Here is a 21220-nt window from a genome sequence, read left to right on the forward strand (position 1 = left end):
AGCCAGGCAGAGAAGGACAGAAACCATATGTTTGCACTCATAGGTCTAGCAGGAAAACAGGAGAGACCTAATGGAGAACCAGGGGGAACAGAGGAGAGAGAGAGAGTTGGGGAGAGAGAGGGATGCAGAACTTGAGAGACTATTGAAAGCTGAGAATGAACTGAGGGTTGGGGGGGGAGGGGGGAGGGGGGAAGACAGGGGGTGGTGATGGTGGTGGGCACTTGAGGGGAAGAGCACTGGGTGTTGTATGGAAAACAATTCGACAATAAAATATTATGAAAAAAAAAATAAAAAATAATTCTATGTAACATAATGGAGTGAATATTGAGGAAACCAATTCTTTCATGTACAGAAATCCAGTTAATCTACTGCTTATAAACTAATACTTCCTGTCATTTTTCATGTGACATTTCTGACCTCTGAGTCTTACATGGATTTCACAGGTAGTTGGGCTCTCTTCTGTTATTTCCCTCTGAATATTCTAGACTTCACTTTCTTCTACTTTGTTTCATCAATGATGATATTTCTATCTTCCAGGAATTGACTGATTTTTTTTCCTTATCTGTTAGAACTCATTTATTTTTTGTTATTGTTTGAGACTTAATAGTGTTTATTCCTTTAATATAATTTTAGTGGAACTTTAGGAAGAAAATGGGAGATCAAAATCTATGTTTTATACATTGCATTCAGCAGGAAATTTCTATGAACTGTATTTAAACATGATTTATTTTTCTTAATGACATGACCTTGAGTTATTTTGACATAGAGTTTATTTCTGTGTCTTAAATATCATTACCAGTTTGGAAATCTGCATGATCTATGTTTTAGCTTAGTTTGATGTTCATATTATAAAGCACACAAGAGAAGAAATAGGTTTAAGGGAATTTTTACCTAGGTTAAAAATGTATTATTTAGGTAAATACAATGCATTTCAAGATGAGAAGTCTATCAATTATTTCTGTCACACCCATAATAAAATCCTTCTTTTTCAGGCACTTGGGTGGCTCAGTCAGTTAAGTGTCCAACTCTTGATTTCAGCTCAGGTCATGATCTCACAGTCATGATTTCAAGCCTTGCATTGGGCTTGTTGCTTTCAGTGCAGGAACTTCTTGGGATTCTTTCTTTCCTACCCTCTCTGCCCCTTTTCCTGCTCATGCTTTCTCTCTCTCTCTCTCAAAATAAATAAACATTTTTTAAATCCTTCTTTTTCTTTGTCTTCCCTTCCAAATTGATATTCCACTTTGAAGAAAATGCTGAGTGGTCACAGAATTTCTGCCAGAGAATACATGTCTGAACTAAGAGAGGAGGTTTATAGAAGAAAAAGTGACATGAAGTCTTCTGTGATATTATATGAAGTGAAAAGCACTCCAAATTTAAGCAGAAAATGAACTTTAGAGCAAGAAACTACTGTATGAATAGTAGTTTTCTTCCATACCATGATGTGTTTGGAGCTCTATTGCCTTGATTGGTAAGACTGAACACATTGCTTTTGTCATTTATTCATAGAAGAAATCCACAAATTTGGGAAAGCTGAAGAAAAGTGTTCATCTCAATTTATTTAATTTCCCAGAAGTTTATTTGCAGAACTATGAGACTTCCTTAGCAGTACATAATTTTTGGTCTTCTCTCTTTTTTTTTAGTATGTACAATGGCTGGAGATACAGTCTATGCAGACATTAAAACTGATGGAGCTGTTTCTCTAAGAAATTCATCCTCCCTTCAGAAATCCGGTAAGTTGGGTTTAGAGGTCCTTCTAAAATTAATATTTTACTTCTAATCTCCTTTATTTCTGTCCTGTGCTTGTATAGGTCTTACTAAAAAAATAGAAGAATGCAAAAATAAGAGTGAATGTGTTTAATAAAACAAAGTGTTCATAAAGTTTATTGTAATTTTTGCTTTTCTTTTTCAAATTTTTATAAATTCTGGTTAGTTAACAGACAGTGTAATATTAGTTTCAAGTGTAGAATTTTGTGATTATCATTTACATATAACACCAAGGATGGAGCTAGAGAATATTTTGCTCAGCAAAATAAGTCAGTCAAAGAAAGACAAATACCCTATGTATATGTATATTTAAAGAAACAAAACAGATAAACATGGGTAGGAGTGGGGAGAAGAGAGGCAAACCAGAAAAAGACTCTTAACTACAGAGAACAAACTGAAGGTTACTGGAGAGGAAGTCAGGGTAGGGGTATGGGTTAAATAGGTGATGGGTGTTAAAGAAGATACTTGTGATGAGCATTGGGTGTTCCATATAATTCTATTCTAAATATGTAGAACTTTGCTTTTTATTTTCATAGACTTTCTATTCTTTTCATTTCTTGCAGTGACCATACAGTAACATCTGTACTCATGATCTCTTTCTTCTCTACACTTTATATACCCCTGATTAAATGTGTCCTTTGAATATAGAATGATAAATTCACTTACATAGAGGGGGAAATTCCTGGCTAATATTCACATTGTTAACTATCTTTTTGAAATTTGCATATTGATAGGATAACAATGTTAAACTAAACTAGGGAGACATGAAATGCTGGTTTTTTATTTCATAAAGTTTAGAATTAAGGACTATCTGAGTAATAGAATACTTTCAGAATATGAAGAGATAGGCCTATAGCTAAAGATAATTTTGCACCTTAATCACAAATCACTCAAAAATGATAGGTTTTCAAATTCAATGTGTCTTTTATCCTCCAAAGTATTAGGGAAATTTCACATTGCGTTTCCATTCTTTTCTCTAGGAGCAGAGCTTTTTATATTATAAAGTTTATATGAAATATTTATATAATTTAAAGTCTCCTCCTTGCAGTTGCCCCTGTAGAATGAATATAATGCTTTTCTATATTTCCACAATGTTTTTCTTCTTTTATATTTTTAAATTTGCTGTTATCAAGTGAACCTCATGTGTGATTTTCTCAGATTACAAAAGTATATTTTTTTAAATGTCATCTCTCTTACTTGCCCAATAGAAGCTTATCTGCTTTTTTTTTTTCCTTCCTAAACTGGGTAATTTCTTTTTCGAAGAGAACACAGAACTTAATTTGAAAAATAGTATGTACTAAAATTGCATTCTTATTCTCCTATTGTGAAAATTCTCATACACTTAGTCCATTTTTCTAGTGGTTATTTTAACTCACTTCAAGCAACAAACCTAGTATTTTCAATTTTGCATTCCAGGGTTTGATTTTTTTGTTTGTTTGTTTACAGATAAAACTTTACTCCCCTCCCAGATTTGGGGATAACATTTTTAATGCTATTTAGTCCAGTCTTCCAGAATTAAAAAGAGAAAACATAAATAAAGATTAAATTACCTACCCACAATGTTTCTTAAGACCAGAAGTCAAATACTTTATTACTCTTTCACTGCATATCCCTAGTGTTGGATAAGTACAACGTCTTTTCTCATGTGTCATATCACAGTAGAGAGAAAAATTATTTGGTACACTGAATTGTCATGTCCTACAGAGCCCTACTATATGATATGTCATGTTCTTGGTCTTCTTCTAACTCTCTATGTTTTACTTATTTTGCTCTGGCTGTTGTCTTTCTTTTTGCTCCTTAGAGTTACCATATTCCTTACTACTTCAGAGCCTCATCTATGCTGAGACCCTTGCCCTAATCTTTTAATTTTTGTATCCCCAACACCTCACATAGTACTAAGTACCTAACAGGCAATCAGCAGACGCTTGGTAAGTGGATGAATGTATAAATAAATAAATGGATCTCATGACATGCTCAATAAAAATATTTGAGATATAAAACAAAGAGGGTTGTCATGATGAAATTGAGTTATCAGTGAAGAAGTATGATTCCACTGAGAATATACCAGGCTAAAATTCAGAAATTCACACGTTTTATAAATCGTACTTCAAGGGCCTAAAAGGATGACCTAATATCCCTTATGTTTGTCCTTTCATGAAATCTGAAATTTTATTCTGTACGTTTTTAGGATTGTAACCTAAAACATGTTATTAAAAATATGTCTATTTTATATTAAAAACGTGTAGGGATACCATCACATTTTTCTTGAGATTACCTTGACTGGCACAATTCTTATTGTTTTACATGATAAATGAAAATACATGGACTTTTTTTACATTCTGATAATTAAAATCCCACTAAAGATGCTTTATTTAATAATAGTAATAATTCTAACATAGAAAAAAGCACTCATAATAATATACCACTAAATAAGCATTCAGGTTAATCAATCTTGATGCTTGACTTTGTAATTGTCTATATATTAACACCAATGGTTTTATTACTTTCTCAGTGTATATATCATATATTTAGTGGAATTGACATACTGCAATTATTTTGGATTAGAGATTGTTAGTCTAATTATCATCCAAAGCTAATAATCCTTACTTTTTTATGTTTTATCATTTTCTTTGAGTACTTTAAAGACAATGAGATAATGTGAATATCAAACCAACTATTGGTTTGGTAGTCATTCAAGACAGCTGAAACCTGATCTCAGCTTTGTTATCAAATAACTATGTGCTTGTGGACTAGGATATCCCCATTAATGTGCAGATGTTGAGGAAGGTAATCTCTCAGAGTACTTTTATTTTAAAATAAAAATGAATAAAATGTATGAAATTATAGTTATGTATCACAGTAGGTAGGCATGCTATGTAAGAGAAAAAAATGGATCAATCCACATCAGTGGATGTGGTTAATAAACTTATTAGAGAATCAGGAGGGTCTCAGTCTTATATAAAAATTTAGGACTACACACAGTAGACCATGGTAAGATTAATGCTGTGAAATAAGTGCAATGAACCCACAAACATAAATTCAGATCCATTCACAGTTTTATAAGCCCCTTCTTCACACACCAGAAATGTATATAGGTTCTGTGTGAGTGCATATGTGTGTGTGAATGCACCCACAAATGAAGCTGGGTCTACATATTTCAAAGGACAGTAGCTTATAAGCATGATAACCAAGAAAATGTATTGAGCCCCCTTTATTTCTCACCATATAAGGAAATCCCTGCTGGGCTTACTATCCAATTTTATCTGTCCAATCTATCCAATTGTGTAGATCCTCATCATCATGGAATTTTCTTGAAAGTTGGATGTGCCATGATCATTGTCCTTCTGGTAATAGTAATTGTGCTGAGCTTTTTGCGTAAGTAATTATCAGAGTTATTCATTTATCCTGAAGCATTTTCTCTAATGACCTGTTGTAATCGTGTTTGCCATTTGATGGTTCCCTAAACAACCCAGAACAACTTCACAAAAAGTATGAAATTTGAAACAATTAAAATGAGAGATTCTCCATGGAACTTCAGTATGTGGTATAATTATGGACTCTTTTCATTGATAAAAGAAAGAGATGTCAAGAATATATTTATATTTTATGATAAAACCACACAATGCAGTCTGATATTGAGTTGTACACAAGCTGCTCCAAAACTACATTCAGATGAAAGAAATTAAATTTATAAGTTTAAATTTGTAAGTTTATTCATATTAGCTAGTCCTGGGCACTATCAATCTTATATCAACAGGTGAAAAATTTGCCTAACAAGTCATTTAAAAATTCTACTCATGTACTTTGGACATAACTGAGCATAATCCAATTATTCATATGGCAAATATTTTTAATTATGGAATAAATGCTCAGAGAAAAGTTCTTCACAAATATCTATAGAACAAAGGTAATACACAGATTGTATATATTCCAAAGAATCCAGACTTCCAGATTAAACCAAGCTCTAGACAGGCCAATGCATATCAGCTTCTGTCAAGAATCCTTATAAATGGTATTAGCAATTAGGAATGTCATTGTAAGTTACAAAGAAATAAGCACAGTGATAGAATTCCAGAAAAGGAAAAAAGTTAGAAGTCCAGGTTGAACTTCTAGTTGAGAAGAACACCCAAATCCCCAGAAATATAAGTTGTTTTATTAGTTTAATATAAATAGTATATTATCTAATTGCAGCTGTAAAGTTAAGGAGGAGAGAAGCAAAAATAATTAGCATTTAAAACCTCTTCTATATATATTATTTATGTTAAGGCAATAGATTTGTTCATTACTAAAATATCAGTTTGTTAATAAAACATATTTGTTACTAATAGAATTGTTACCAAAATAGATTTTGAAGATTTAATTGCCTAATACACACTATTATGAAATTGTAAATTACCAAAGGTAATTTCATTTAAATGGTCAGAAAAACAAATATATTCCTCATTGTAGAAAAAGTATTCTGGGCTCACTCTATACTTCTATATACAGCATTTACATGCAAAGTCTTAAACAGAATTATGAGCCAAACCAAAACATATAAAATCATTTCCCTAAAGGGAGCTTGGGTGGCTCAGTTGATTAAGAATCTGACTCTTTTTTTTTAAGTGTATTTATTTGTTTTGTGAGAGACAGAAAGAACATGAGCAGGGCAGGGGCAGAGGGAGGGAGACACAGAGAATCCCAAGCAGGGTCTGCGCTGTCAGCACAGAGCAGGACTCAGGGCTCCATCCCATGAACCATGAGATCATGACCTGAGCTGAAATCAAAGGTGGGGCAGTTAACTGACTGAGCCACCCAGGTGCCCCAAGCATCTGATTCTTTGACTCTTGATTTTGGTTCAGGTCATGATCTCATGGTTCATGAGATGGAGCCCCACATCAGGCTCTATGGAACCTGCTTGGAATTCTTTCTCTCCCTCGCTCTGCTCCTCCCCTGCTCATGTTCTTCCTCTCTCTCACAAAAGAAATAAATAAACTTAAAAAAAAAAAGAAATAAGAGTCAGATGCTTAATCAGCTGAGCTCGCACATGCATGCACATGCTCTCTCTCCTGTCTCAAAATAAATAAACTTTTAAAAAAATTTTTTTAATGTTTTATTTATTTTTGAGACAGAGAGAGATCGAGCATGAGAGGGGGAGGAGCAGAGAGAGAAGGAGACACAGAACCCGAAGCAGGCTCCAGGCTCTGAGCTAGCTGTCAGCACAGAGCCTGACGCGGGGCTCGAACCCACGAACGTGAGATCTGACCTGAGCCGAAGTCGGAGGCTTAACCAACTGAGCCACCCAGGAGCCCCTAAAATAAATAAACTTTTAAATAAAATAAAATCATTTCCCTGGATCAGGTGACACTTGATATAATTAACTATATTTCATTAAACACAAACTATCCAAATGAGGCCTATATCCATGGTTGGTAATTTTTTGCTTATTAAAATAAATATGAAAGTCCAGGAAAAAATCAGGTGAATTTGGTGAATCTGGTCCCAGATCATATTTTTACATTTTCACTAAAGTTAACAGTAAGATTAAGAGTGCAAAGGAAAGTCCAAATCTTGGGGAAATCTTATTGTTTTTCCCCTTAAATTTTTAGTTATCTAACTTACTATAGAATTTCTACATGATTGAACTTGAGTTACTAGAACCCAATGATTTTGTGGTTTATATTTAATGAGGAAAATATGTTTTTTCTTTCATCAGTTTTCCAGTTCAAATTTGCAAGGCATAATACAATGGATAGTGAATCAAAAGAGAAATTCTGTACTGGGAAAACTAAATCTGGAACAATCACCTCAATAGGTAATATTATATTAAATTGTCTAATTCGTGAGTAGCTAGGCATGAACAGTAGCACTGGTTTTACCTGAATATATCTGAATTAAAGGTTCCTCTACACCTAGAGAGGGATGGTTTAGATCATTACTTTCTATGGACCCATTACCGTCCATGACAAAAGTACTCAAAGGTACAAGGCAAGTGAGAAAAATGAGCTTATAAAGCGTTTTAAAGAAATGTAAAGGTATCTCATTGAAATAATTGCATTTTATCATTTTTATTTCTACCAGGACTCATGCAGATGTAGAATGTAATAAAAAATATTTTCATTCTTAAAGTTCATGATTATATCAGGTAGTTTTTTCCTACCAGGTAATGTTATTAAATGCAAAATAATTATTAATGGTAATATTATGTTAGTCTTTCTCCTGCTCTCTCATATAATGTATTTACATTCTTTTTTAAATTTACTTATTTTTGAGAGAGAGAGAGTAATAGAGAGAGATAGGGAGAAAGAATCCCAAGCAGGCTGTGCAGTGTCAGCAGAGTTTGACGTGGGACTCAAACCCACGAACTCTAAGATCATGACCTGAGCCGAAGTCAGACACTTAACTGACTGACCCACCCAGGCGCCCCTGCATACTTTTAAAGGTCAAGAAAATACTCAATTACATTGCCTTTCCACTTTCTTTTTTTCCAGAGATTTTATTACATTTTTGTATCTATGAATTTAATTTTTAATTCTGTATTGAAAACCTATCTACAATTCTTCTTCTGAGCATCCAGGTGTAATTCTACTAGAAAGACTTTACAGTCCATTATATAAGAGCACATTCAAATTATGAGAATTCATTAAAATATTAAATTGGATTTTGATATCTTCAAGCCTCCTTGACCACATTCTAAAAACTATCAGATACAACACATGTTAATTTTCTTTAACTGGTATGACTATTAAGGCAAATTTTGTGGGACGACATCCCCAGAGCAAAAGTACTGTAAGGTACTATACCTGTGACAGAAGTAATTATAGTGTTATTAAGTGAAGCTATAGCTTTAAATTCTGTCAAACTTGTTTTGTAACCCTCATCCTAGTGTTATAGATGCATAAGTCACCTCTCCTAGAGTCCTAGATCAATTCATCAGGAAAGGATATCAATTCTAAATTTCATCTCAATAAAATAATAAAACTGAAAATATGTAAAGTAACACTTAATAGATCTATTCAGACATTATTTTTAATTCTTTGCCTACCTTCTCTCTATTTTCTTTATAGAACTTAAATTAGATGTACAACAGGCTTACCCTCCATTTCTCATAGCATCCCATTGTGTCCTCAAAGTTTGTGCTGAAGGCAATGTTTCCAGATATGTCTTGCAGTCCACATATGTTCTCTCTTCCTGTGTCTAAACTATGCACTCATTCATGGAGTCTGATTTCAATGATTATAGTTTTGAATTCTAAGACTTTAATATGAAACACATTTCTGTTAGCTTTCAATAGTCTCCTATTATCTGATCATTTTCCTACTTATTCTTTTAATCCTTAAGATAATTTAAAACATTCTGATTTGTGATACATATGATTATTTAAATATCTAAAGTCTTTGGTGACCAAATCTGTTGTTGTGTATCGTGCTATGTGGGTAGTTTTTTAAAGCACCTGATATGTTTTTATTCTAATTTGAATGATTTGTTGATGGAATTTCTAAAAGAAAAATTAAAGATGCTTTCTTGCAAAGATTGTTTGCATTGTCATCTGGAGGGAGATATTGAGGGGCTAATGATTGGATGACTTGAGGCACTTTTGAAGACTCTGGACTGGAGAATCTGGGTGGCTCAGTTGGTTAAGCATCTTACTTTTGCTCAGGTCATTATCTCATGTTTTGTGGGTCTGAGCCCCTGTCAGGCTCTGTGCTGACAGCTCGAAGCCTGGAACCTGCTCCGGATTCTGTGTCTCCCTCTCTCTCTGCCCCTCCACAGCTCACACTGTCTCTCTCTCAAAAACAAATAAATGTTTTTTAAAAATTGAAGAAACTGGGCTAATCAGAATCTCACTTGGCTCACTCCATCAACTTTCAGTGAATCTAAGGTCTGGACTTGGGTCCCTAAATCTTAGCTTTGAATTAGGGAGGACCCTTTTTGGGATGAGTACTGGGTGTTATATGCAGGGGATGAATCACTGGAATCTACTCCTGAAATCATTATAACAGTATATGCTAACTAACTTGGGTGTAAATTAAAAAATAAATAAATTAAATAAAAATAAAAATATATGTTAAAAACTAAAAATAAATTCTATAAAAGGTAAAACTTTCAGTATTTCACCATTAAGTATAATGTTTGCTGTATGTTCATCAGATTAAAGAAGATGCCTTTTATTCAAGTTTGCTGAGAGTTTTTATTGTGGATGGGTGCTGAATATTGTTAAAATAAATGTTTTCATGTATGCATTAAGATGAAAAACTAAATAAATAAATCACTAGCCTTGAGGGCAACCTTATCTTACGAACTCACTTATGTAAACACTTCCTCCTTCCACTTCTAGCTAAGTGCCTCCCTTTAGCGATTTTCCTTATTTCTTACAAGTGAACCAATATTTTTATTTTTATTTTTTAGAGAGGGAGAGGATGAGAAAGCACAAGTAGGAGAGGGAGGAAAGAAAGTATCTAAATCAGGCTCCATACCTAGTGCAGAGCCCTATGCAGGCTTGGATCCCACAACCCTGAGATCATGACCTGCGCTGAGATCAAGTCGGATGCTTACCTGACTGAGCCGCCCCGCATGCTCCTAAGCAATATTTTTTTAATCTAATTCTTTTAGGATCTACCAATCTTCTAGAACAGTATCTTCAAACGAGAGTTTTTTCAACAGTGTGTTTTAGCATTTGCATGCCTTAGGCTTCTTGAGCTATAAAGATCTAGATGACTAACTGGTAGACTGTAAACTTTTATTTATTCATCTTCTACCACTTTAGAAATTGTTTTATATTTCATAATACAGAAATGGTTGAGAAGCACTGGTTCATACTATCTGGTCAAATTATCTACTCTCAGAAGTATAGAAGTGCAAATATAGTGATTTCTTATTAAATATGTTCCTAAAAGTCCTAGTTGCATTGTTGCTGGTATCTTTTATATAATTTATTTTCAAGTGAGCTAACATACAGTATATACAGCATGCTCTTGGCTTTGGGAGAAGATTCCTATGATTCATCACTTACAACACTTCATTCCAACAAGTGCCCTCCTCAATGCCCATCACGCATTTCTCCCTCTCCCTAAGTTACCCAGTCAACCCTCGGTTATTTCTCTGTATTCAAGAATCTTTTATGGTTTGCCTCCCTCTCTGTTAGTAACTATTTTTTCTCCTTCCCTTCCTGCATGGCCTTCTGTTAAGTTTCTCAAATTCCCACCAACAATGCAAGAGGGTTCCCATTTCTCCACATCCTTGCCAACATCTATTATTTCCTGAGTTGTTAGTTTTAGCCACTCTGACTAGTGTGAGGTGGTATCTCAATGCGGTTTTGATTTGTGTTTCCCTGATGATAAGTGATGTTGAGCATCTTTTCATGTATCTGTTGGTCCTCTGGATTTTTTCTTGAGAAAAGTGTATTATCATGTCTTCTGCTATTTGTTTTTGGGATGTTGAGTTTGGTAAGTTCTTTATAGATTTTGGTTAGGATATTAACCTTTTATCTGACATGTCATTTGCAAATATCTTCCCCCATTCTGTTGGTCACCTTTTAGTTTTACTGATTGTTTCATTTGCACTGAAAAGCTTTTTATCATGATGAGGTCCCAATAGTTCATTTTGCTTTTACTTCCCTTGCCTTCAGAGACACGTGAGATATTGCTCCTGCTGAGATCACAGAAGTTGTTGCCTGTTTTCTTCTCTAGGATTTTGATGGCTTCCTGTCTTATGTTTAGGTCCTTCATCCATTTGGAGTTTATTTTTGTGTATGGTGTAAGAAAGTGGTCCAGTTTTATTCTTCTGCATGTTGCTGTCCAGTTCTCCCAGCACTATTTGTTAAGGAGGCTGTCTTTTTTCATTTGATACTCTTTCCTGTTTTGTCTAAGATTAGTTCGCTATACTTCTTTAGGTCCAATTCTGGTGCTCTATTGTATTCCATTGGCATATGTGTTTGTTTTTGTGTCAATACAATACTGTCTTGATGATTACAGCTTTGTATTAGAGGCTAAAAAGTGGGATTGTGATGTCTCCCACTTTGGTTTTCTTTTTCAACATTACTTTGACTATTTGGGGTCTTTTTTGGTTCCATACAAATTTTAGGATTGTTTGTTCTAGTTCTGAGAAGAATGTTCGTGCAATTTTTATTGGAATTGCATTGAGTCTGTAAATTGATTTGGGTAGTATTGACATTTTAACAGTATTTATTCTTCCAATCCATGAGTATGAAATGTTTTTCCATTTCTTTGTGTCTTCTTCAATTTCTTTCATAAGTTTACTGTATTCTTATCAATATGATTGCTTATGTTTGTGATTAATTGATTTATTCATTTCGATATCCATGTTGGGGGCATAAACACTTATAATTGTTAGCACTTCTTTAAGGATAGACCCTGTAATTGTGATATAATGTCCTTCTTCCTCTCTTGCTATAGTCTTTACTTCAAAATCTAGTTTGTCTGATATAAGTATGGCTACTCCAGTTTTCTTTTGACTTCCAGTAGCATGGTAGGTGGCTCTCCATTCCCTCATTTCCAATCTGAAGGTGTCCTTAGACCTAAAGTGAGTGTCTTATAGATTGCATATAGATGGACCTTGGTTTTTTTTAAATCCATTCTGATACTCTATGTCTTTTGATTGGAGCATTTAGTCCATTTAAATTCAGAGTGATATTTGAAAGATATGGATTTAGTGTCCTTGTGTTTTCTGTAGGTTTCATGCTTATGGTGATGTCTCTGGTCCTTTGTAGTCTTTATAGCATTCCCCTCACAAAGTCGCCCTTAGGAACTCTTGCAGGGCTGGTTTAGTGGTCATGAGCTCCTTTGGTTTTTGTTTGTCTGGGAAAGCCTTTATCTCTCCCTCTAATGTGAATGACAGCCTTGCTGGATAAAGGATTCTTGGCAGTTAAAAAAAAAAACATTTTTTAAAACGGGGAGAGCCCCTGGGTGGCCCCGTCGTTTAAGCATCTGACTTCAGTTCAGGTCATGATCTCACAGTTTGTGAGTTCAAGCCCCATATCAAGCTCTATGCTGACAGCTCAGCCTAGAGCCTGCTTCAGATTCTGTGTCTCCCTATATTTCTGCCCCTCCCTAGGTCATGTTCTGTTTGTCTCTTTCAGAAATGAATAAACATTAAAAAATGTTTAATATAAAAGAGGATTTTGGGTTGCATAGTTTTCTTATTCAATACACTGAATATTTCCTGGCACTCTCTCTGGCCTGCCACATTTCAGTGGACAGGTCTGCTACTACCCTCATGTGTCTACCCTTTTAGGTTAAGGCCCATTTCTCCCTAGCTGCTTTCAGAATTCTCTTTTTATCTTTGTATTTTGACAGCTTTGCTATGTATTCATAGAGTCATGGAGAAGGCCTATTCTTGTTCAATCTGAAGGGGATTCTCTGTACCTCCTGGATTTGGATGTCTGCTTCCTTCTCCAGATTATGGGAGTTATCAGCTATAATTTGTTCAATTAAACCTTTGGCCCCCTTTTCTCTCTTCTTCTTCTTATGGAATTCCTAAGATACAGATATTATTATGTTTCATTGAAGCACTTAGTTCTCTAACTTTCCCCTTATATCTCGCTTTTTTTAGCTTCATCATTTTCCATAACTTTATGTTCTATTTCACTTATTCTCATCTCTGCTTCTTCCATTCTTGCTGTTACTACATCTAGTTTCTTTTGTACCTCATTTACAGCATTTCTTAATTCATTGTGACTGTTTCTTAGTTCCTTGATCTCTGCAGCAATAGATTGTCTGCTCTCTTCTATGGTTTTTTAAAGCCTAGCTGTTAATTTTATGACTATTATTCTAAGTTCTTGATCAGATATATTGTTTATATCTGTTTTCAGCAATTCTCTAGCTGTCATTTCTTTCTGGAATTTCTTGTGAGGAGATTTCTTTTGTTTCATCATTTTGGCTAATTTTCTGTCCCTTATATGTTTTAATAACTTGTTATGTGTCTTGCACTTGTGAACACTACTATATTAAAAAGGGGTCATACACTGTCCAGGGCCGGCCCTTCAGGAGGTATTTTTGGAGTGTATTGTGTCCTTTCTCTTGTTGTGACTCAAGTTGTTTTATTTTCTTACTTGCAGTGGTTTCGACCTTCCACCAGGTGTGCTTTGATTTGTTCTTTGAAGTAACCCTGGAAAAAATTTAAAAAGGGTGGTGGTGGTGGAAGAAGCCCATACAAAGAGAGAAATAACAGGGGCAGGGAAAAAGAAAAGAGAGAGAGAGAGAGAGAGAGAGAGAGAGTTTGCCTTGCTCCACAGTTTCCTGTGCCTCCCAGATGCTCAGCTGGAATTCAAACCCCCATGTCTTAAGTGGTCTGGCTCCACACACCCTGGTTCCAGGGTAGTGCCACTCCATCAAGCTGACAAAGGACAACTGCCCGGTGCCTGCATGATCTTTTGTCCTTTGAGTGGCTGTGTACCTTCTTCCAATAGCACAGAAGGGAATCATTCCCCTAAGTGCCTACGCCCCCTGTTTATCTCTCTCAATTCACAGTCATGCACCTCCCACCCAACAAGTTGTCTAAGGGCCTCCTTGAGATGTTACTGTCACTCTATAGCCTGAATTCCTGGAATTCCAAGTCTTCTGGCCTCAATACTGCTGTGTTTGAAGGATGAGGGAACTTCGGGTCCCCCTACTTCCCGGCCATGTAGACTCCCTCCGAGACCTGGTGTCTTTAGCAATAATTATATCATGTATTTGGCATGATGACTGGGAAAGGCTCAGATTTTGCATTACATCAATCTAAAGAATTGTACAAGTTAGGAAAGTGTATGGACTTAATATTGAAAATAAGAACAAGTGTCTTTTAAATATATGTTCTTCACCTTATACTTTTATTTTTACTCATGTTTGCCATTTCTTATGTTCTTCTTTCTTGAACATTAAAGTTTACATTTAGAAGCATTTCCCATCAGCCTGAAGAACTTCATTTCACATTCATTGTAGTGGCAATGGATTTTTTTAGAAGTGTCTAAATTTGTCATGATTTTAGAAAGATATAATAGTCATTGCATAGAGAATATTTTATTAACATTCCCCCCTTTTTTTAGTTTTTATTTAAATTCCAGTTAGTCAACATACAGTGTAATATTAGTGTCAGGTATACAACACAGTGACTCAACACTTCCATACAACACCTTGTGCTCTGTACAGCAGGTGCTCTCCTTAATCCCAATCACCTACTTAACCCATTCCCCTCCCCCCACCTCTTCTCTGGTAACCATCAGCTTATTCTCCACAGCTAAGTATCTGTTTCTTGGTTCTGTTCAACAATTTGAAGATGCCTTTTACTATATTCATTCCCCCAGAATTTATTTTGTGAAAGGGGGGTTTTTGAATAATGGTTTCCCTGTAAATGGCATGCAATTTTTCTGTTTTTAAGATTTTTCCCCTTCTTTGTTTTGAGCAGTTTATTTTATTTTTACATATGTAAAAATACCTGTCTAGCATTTGATAAGCTTCCTGAAATATAAATATATCAATTTAAATAATTTGGGGAAATTTTAACTGTTTTCCTTTTTTTTCCCTTTATTTTCTCTTTCTGCTAGTTCTAGCATTTCAGTTTCATGTATGTTAAATATTTTTATATTGCCCTGCAAAACCTTGAAACCCTGTATAATTTTTCCAACTGGTTTTTCCGTTTTTTATATTAGACAATTTCAAGTTCACTAACCTTTTTTTCTGCTAATTCTCTGTCTTTAAAGCCAATCTAAAGAAATTTGCACATCATGTATTCCTTAATTATAAATTTTATTTCTTAACAAAATTCAAAATTCTCTATTTCTTAGAAGTATCCCATTTTTAAATTACAAACATTTTCTTTCACATCCTTGTGCATAGTTAGAATGGCTGCTCTAGAATATTTGGAGATCATTCTCACATCTGCATCATTTTTCTGTTGGGCTGCATTGATTTCTTTTCTTTTCAATTGGTCATATTTTCCTGATTTTCTTATGCCAAGAAATTTGAGATTGTGCCTTTGGATATTTTGCAGGATCTGTTGAGAAATCTATATTCTGATGTATTTCTCCAAAAAGTGTTGATTTTCCTATTTTAGCAGGGACTTGGCATAGTTGACCTCAAATTTAAATTTCTACTTTTTGGGAAGTGTCTGGGTGGCTCACTCAGCTGAGCGGTTGAGAATCAGACTCTTGGTTTGGGCTCAGGTCATGAGCCCAGGGTTGTGGAATTGAGCCCCACGTTGAGCTCTACACTGAATGTGAAGCCTGTTTAAGATTCTCCCCCCTTCTCTCTCTCTCTCTCTCTCTCACTCTCTTTCACCCTTTGCCCCTCTCCCTCATTGTGCTCTCTAAAACAAACAAACAAAAATATCTTATCATTTGGGCAGCAGCTCAAATCTCAAACCAATTTTTTTTTCCAAATAAATTGTTTTTATCCTTAGCTGTAATGTAGCAACTTGGAAAACTTTTAGACATAGAACTCGGTGCACATCCTTTATGTTTTCTTGTTCATGGGATTCATCCTCCATTTTCAGCATCTGTGGTTACCTCAAACTCTGTTCTCTGAAGTGTTTTTAGTCTAGAAAGACTGTACATTGTCTATTGAAATTTTACTCACTTTATATGACACCAACATTGGGCTATCTTAAGCTAAAAGTTGTAAAAATAAAAAATATGTATCTTCCCATACCTATTTCAAGTATCACCTCCCCTCCAAAATCTACCTGCTTTGGTTCACACTTCAGTGACTTCAGATCATTTTATGTGCATATGTATGTGTGTACTTTTAAATATTTATTTGGGGGGCAATAAATTATTGATATATCCAGGATGGCTATGTGTCATCATCTAAGTCTACTGACAAATATTATAAATCAAAACTCTCTGTTACAAACACATTTGGGTCGGTCAAGATCCTTTTGTATATGAAAGGATCAATCTATCTTAAGTTTGGAGGCCACCTATTATGCAAATTTTGTCCAAAAAAATTTATTCCTGTGTAATAGATAACTCCCAAAATGTCTGGTTTAATGGTGGACTGCTAATTAAAATCTCTAATTTCTAGTTTTCCTTTAAAATTTTTATCTCCTTGAGACTTGAATGCTCATTATTTGTTCCTAGTGTCTCATACATTCCCTTGCTGATAGAAAATATGATATATTTTTACGTGAATTAAACAGAGAAAGAAAGGAAGCAATGAATGAATATACACATGGTTGCAATTCTGTTAGTCTTTATTTTTTCCAAATCTCCTTGATAAAAGCACACACTTTTGTCAAAGAAAGCTTTACACCATAATTTAACAAATTTTGAGAAGCTAGTATATGGTATTAGGAATATAGTTCTTCATTTTAATTCCTTATCCTTTTCCCTTCCAGTTTCTTTTAACTCTTCTACTGTGCATAAATCATGCCCTTTGAAAGACTGGAAGCTACATGGAGGGAAATGTTACTGGATGGCTAAATATAATAAATTTTGGCATGAAAGTAAAAATGACTCTGCCATGAAAAATTCACATCTCATGGTGATTCAAGATTTCATTGATATGGTGAGATATCAAACTTGTAGATTATAGCATCCTTCATACTTTTCATTGCAGTCATTGTGCTACATATTTGAAATTTTATATGAAAATAATTTTAAGCCTCATTCCTATTAACTACATAAATGTTGGTTGAATAACTTTTTGAACTACATGTTTATTTTTAAGCTTTGGGGGTAGGAGGCTATGGATTGGAGGAATTCATCTGATATTGTACACCTAAGTTGTTCTCCACAAAGGATCTCACTTATTACTAGATTTCATTTAAAATGTAAGACAGTATATAGCTTCCCTCATCTCTCGTGTTTATTGCAATACTCACAATGGCTGCAGTCGGATATCATGGCAGCTAAAATTAAGATGATGTTGAGAGAAGGGAAACATGGACTAGTCCTCATTAAGCACATTCTTCCTTGAGCAGAAGATTTCTCTAACTGGCTTAATTTACATTGAAGTTTTGCTACATGAATATTGGACAGTAAACCTTTAATTAATAAGACCAATATAGCTGTTGATTAACGCACATCAAATAAAGGTACTTAGCGAGAGGATTAGTATTTTGGAATGAGGAGTTATGTCAAAGATTTGGTTTCAGAAAACCCAGTGACCACCAGTGTTTTACAAGTCTGATTGAATAAAAGCCATCTGGGGAGACAGCATAGTTGTTGAAATTTCTGAGGGGGGAATATCTCTTCTGTGTCTCACAGGAATTCATCACAACAAGAAAAATAAAAAAAGAAGTGACCTATCTTCTCACTGTAACCAGTGTAACACCAAATCTCAGACTGTAAAACTATCTATCAGATGAGTTCAAATAGACTCAAATATGAGCTGAACCCAGGATAGGTTAACAACTGTTTTCTTCTCCTCAAGGTCAATTTTAAGACAGGAAAGGGGAAGCAGGTATCAGCTGGAAAACTTCTTACAAGAATCCTCTGGAAGGGATAATTAGTAAATCACTGCATGAAGAAATTGTGCAATGAAATATTTCACTAAGAACCTCACCTATTTCCTGCTCACCATGCAAGGGAAGGATGTTGAAATGCAGAAAAGACATGTCTTCTAGGCCATCAATAAACCAGATTGGGGAGACAGGTAGACTGAGACAACATATTTTAATAGAAATTTTCTTCTTCCAGCTCAGGCTACACCTCTTCACATTATCCCTAAACAACTGAAGAGGCCAGGTGTAAGTGTTCTCTATCATGGATAAGTAAGAATCTAAAAAGAATCAGCATAGGATGTATACATAGATATTTCTGTTTTCAAATTTCTCCAAAGAAGGCAAATAAAAGTCAGGTAGAATATATATTACAGAAGAATAATTACTCCAAGAATGAGAAAGTAATTTTTTTAGCAAATATTTTTCTAGCTTTCAAATAAGAATAAAATTTTAAAAAAAAAGAGAGAAATATAAGGCCATCTAGAAAACCCATGTGTCATCATATGGCAAAGAAACAAAAAAGAAAGAAAAGAAAGTAAAAGGAAGAAAAAGAAAAAGGAAGGGCAAGGGGAGGAAGAAGAAGAAAATGAACTATTTAAACAAACAACAACAACAACAACAACAACAGCAAAGCATGGAGATTTACAGCTTTCATTCCAAGATGCAAAGATTTTTTTTTTAACATTTAATTCATTTCTGACAGACAAAGAGAAACAGAGCATGAGCGGGGAGAGGCAGAGAGAGAGAAAAGGAGACACAGAATCCCAAGCAGGCTCCAGGCTCTGAGCTGCAGCACAGAGGCCCACAGGGGGCCTGAACCCCCAGGCCTTGAGAAAATGACCTGAGCGGAATTCAGATGCTTAATTGATTGAGTGACCCAGGCACCCCCCCAAGATGCAGAGATCTTAAGGAAATGCTACTACAACTTTTACAATAAGAATAGCCAAGTAACTATAGATTGCCAACTTGTTTCAAATCCACTGGAAAGTTAGGTTGCAGAGCCAAAATCTATGTTGAAACAAGTGCTGGTGGAAGAGAAAAGACAAATCCTCACTCACTGGAAGGCTATTTTTCTGTCAAGGCCACTGGCGCTCAAAGAAAAGATTGGAAAGAAGGGCACTGGGTGCCTGGGTGGCTCAATAGGTTAAGCATCTGACTTTAGCTCAGGTCATGACCTCACAGTTTGTGAGTTTGAGCCCTGTGACCAGCTGTGTGCTGACAGCTCAGAGCCTGGAGCCTGCTTCTGATTCTGTGCCTCCATCTCTCTCTGCTCCTTCCCTTCTCTCTCTCTCAAAAATAAATAAACATTAAAAAAAGAAAAGATTGGAAAGAACCATAAGAAAGTGTCTGCTGTGGCACAGACCCAGGAGAAGAAAAGAGCAATGATGCAGGAGTGGCAAGAAATTCCACCTAGATCCCCTAGATCCTTGTCCCCCTGTCTGCTACCTGTGCTGTGGAACAAAAGCCTTAATGCAAGTGATGGTGACAAGGACAGCTGCCCTTAGGGCATGGGTCAAACATCAGTGCAGGTGAGAAAGAGGACTGGGGACCAAAAATACTCCTGTGAGAGAGAGGAGAAAACACACTGGGACCATGGCTAATTTCAGGGGAGGTGAGCAGAACAGAGAAAGCCACATAGAAAAGACACAAGGGTGTTTCTGCCTAAGACCGAAACATAATCAGAACAAGAAAGACCATTACCTCCGCTGCCTTTTACTATCCAGCTAACAAGTTTCAAATAGGAAGTCATGAAGGGAGAGAGATGAGGGAGGAAGAGGAAGGCGCAAAGAGATCTTAAGGCACTGTGCAAAGAGAAACTTCAATGCTCAGGTCAAAGAGACATTTCTCAGGCAAACAGACAAACCAAAATCACTAAACACATGATACTACAACAGGAATTGGAAACCTGCAGTGCCTTGAGAATTACCAGAGCAGCAACAGATCACAAACCCACCCTCCTAACAATCATTCAACTTCAACCCCACATTAAAGACCTAGGACAAACTAGTAACCTAATTTCGTTACTATGCACAAAACCACTATGCTAGACAGCTTCAAACAATTGAGTAAGAGGTATATAAAAGTAACAAAAGAAATAAGACACTCCACCTCCCCCAAAATGGAGGAATAGTGCAAAATGAGAAAGGAGTCGCTAGGGCAGCCATGACAAACTACCAGCACATTTAATGACTTAAAAGCAAGAGAAATGAATTTCTTGCAGTTCTGAAGGCTGTGAGTCCCAAGATCAAAGGCCAATGCCTTTCTCTGTGGTTTTCAGACAGCCACCTTCTTACTGTCTCCTCATATGGTCTTTCCTCTATGTGGGTGCATCCATGTCTGTCTGTGTGTCCAAATTTTCTTCTTATAAGGACCCCAGCTAGATTGAATTAAGACCCATGCTAATAGCCCTAGTTTAGCTTAATCAGCTCTTTAAAGGCTCTGACTTCAAATGCAGTCATATTTTGAAGTACTGGGGATCAGAGCTTCAAGCTAGGAATTTTGCAGACACACAGTTCAGTCCCTAATATTCCACCCTTTGGCCCCTGAATCCCATAGCAGGAGTCAATTATATATTATAGGAGTCAATTATATATATAATTATATGTATATAATTATATATTATAAGAGTCAATTTTATATATATGCATATGCAGCAAGATAAACACTAATGGAACTAAACGGGGAAATAGGGAAACCCACAAATACAGTTGAAGTTATCAACACTTCACTTTGAGTAACTGAAAAAACAAGTCCAATAGATAAATAAATAAACAAATAAATAACAGCACTATAACTCAGTTAAACCTAATTGATCTTATAGAAATCTGTATCCAACCACAGCAGAATATACTTTTTTTCAATACACATAGAACTTTGATGAAGACAGACCATATGTGGGGACCTAATAAACTTTTAAAAAATTCAGAAATAGGAGTGCCTGTGTGGCTCAGTTGACTAAGCGTCCGGCTTCAACTCAGGTCATGATCTCACTGTTTGTGCATTCCAGCCTTGCGTGGGGCTCTGTGCCGACAGCTCA

General features: G+C 35.5%; 1 protein-coding gene across 1 annotated transcript in view; it reads left to right on the plus strand.

Moving 5' to 3' along the window:
- Positions 1–17273, plus strand: part of CLECL1 (C-type lectin like 1) — a 17627-nt gene extending 354 nt beyond the window's left edge. The window contains 3 exon segments of the mRNA XM_029955552.1: positions 1452–1527; positions 1529–1730; positions 17077–17273. Coding sequence (XP_029811412.1) covers positions 1452–1527; positions 1529–1730; positions 17077–17273 — 475 coding nt within the window.
- The last annotated feature ends 3947 nt before the right edge of the window (positions 17274–21220 follow it).

The sequence above is a fragment of the Suricata suricatta genome, chromosome 10 (genome assembly GCF_006229205.1).
Source record: "Suricata suricatta isolate VVHF042 chromosome 10, meerkat_22Aug2017_6uvM2_HiC, whole genome shotgun sequence".
NCBI classification, from domain to species: domain Eukaryota; kingdom Metazoa; phylum Chordata; class Mammalia; order Carnivora; family Herpestidae; genus Suricata; species Suricata suricatta.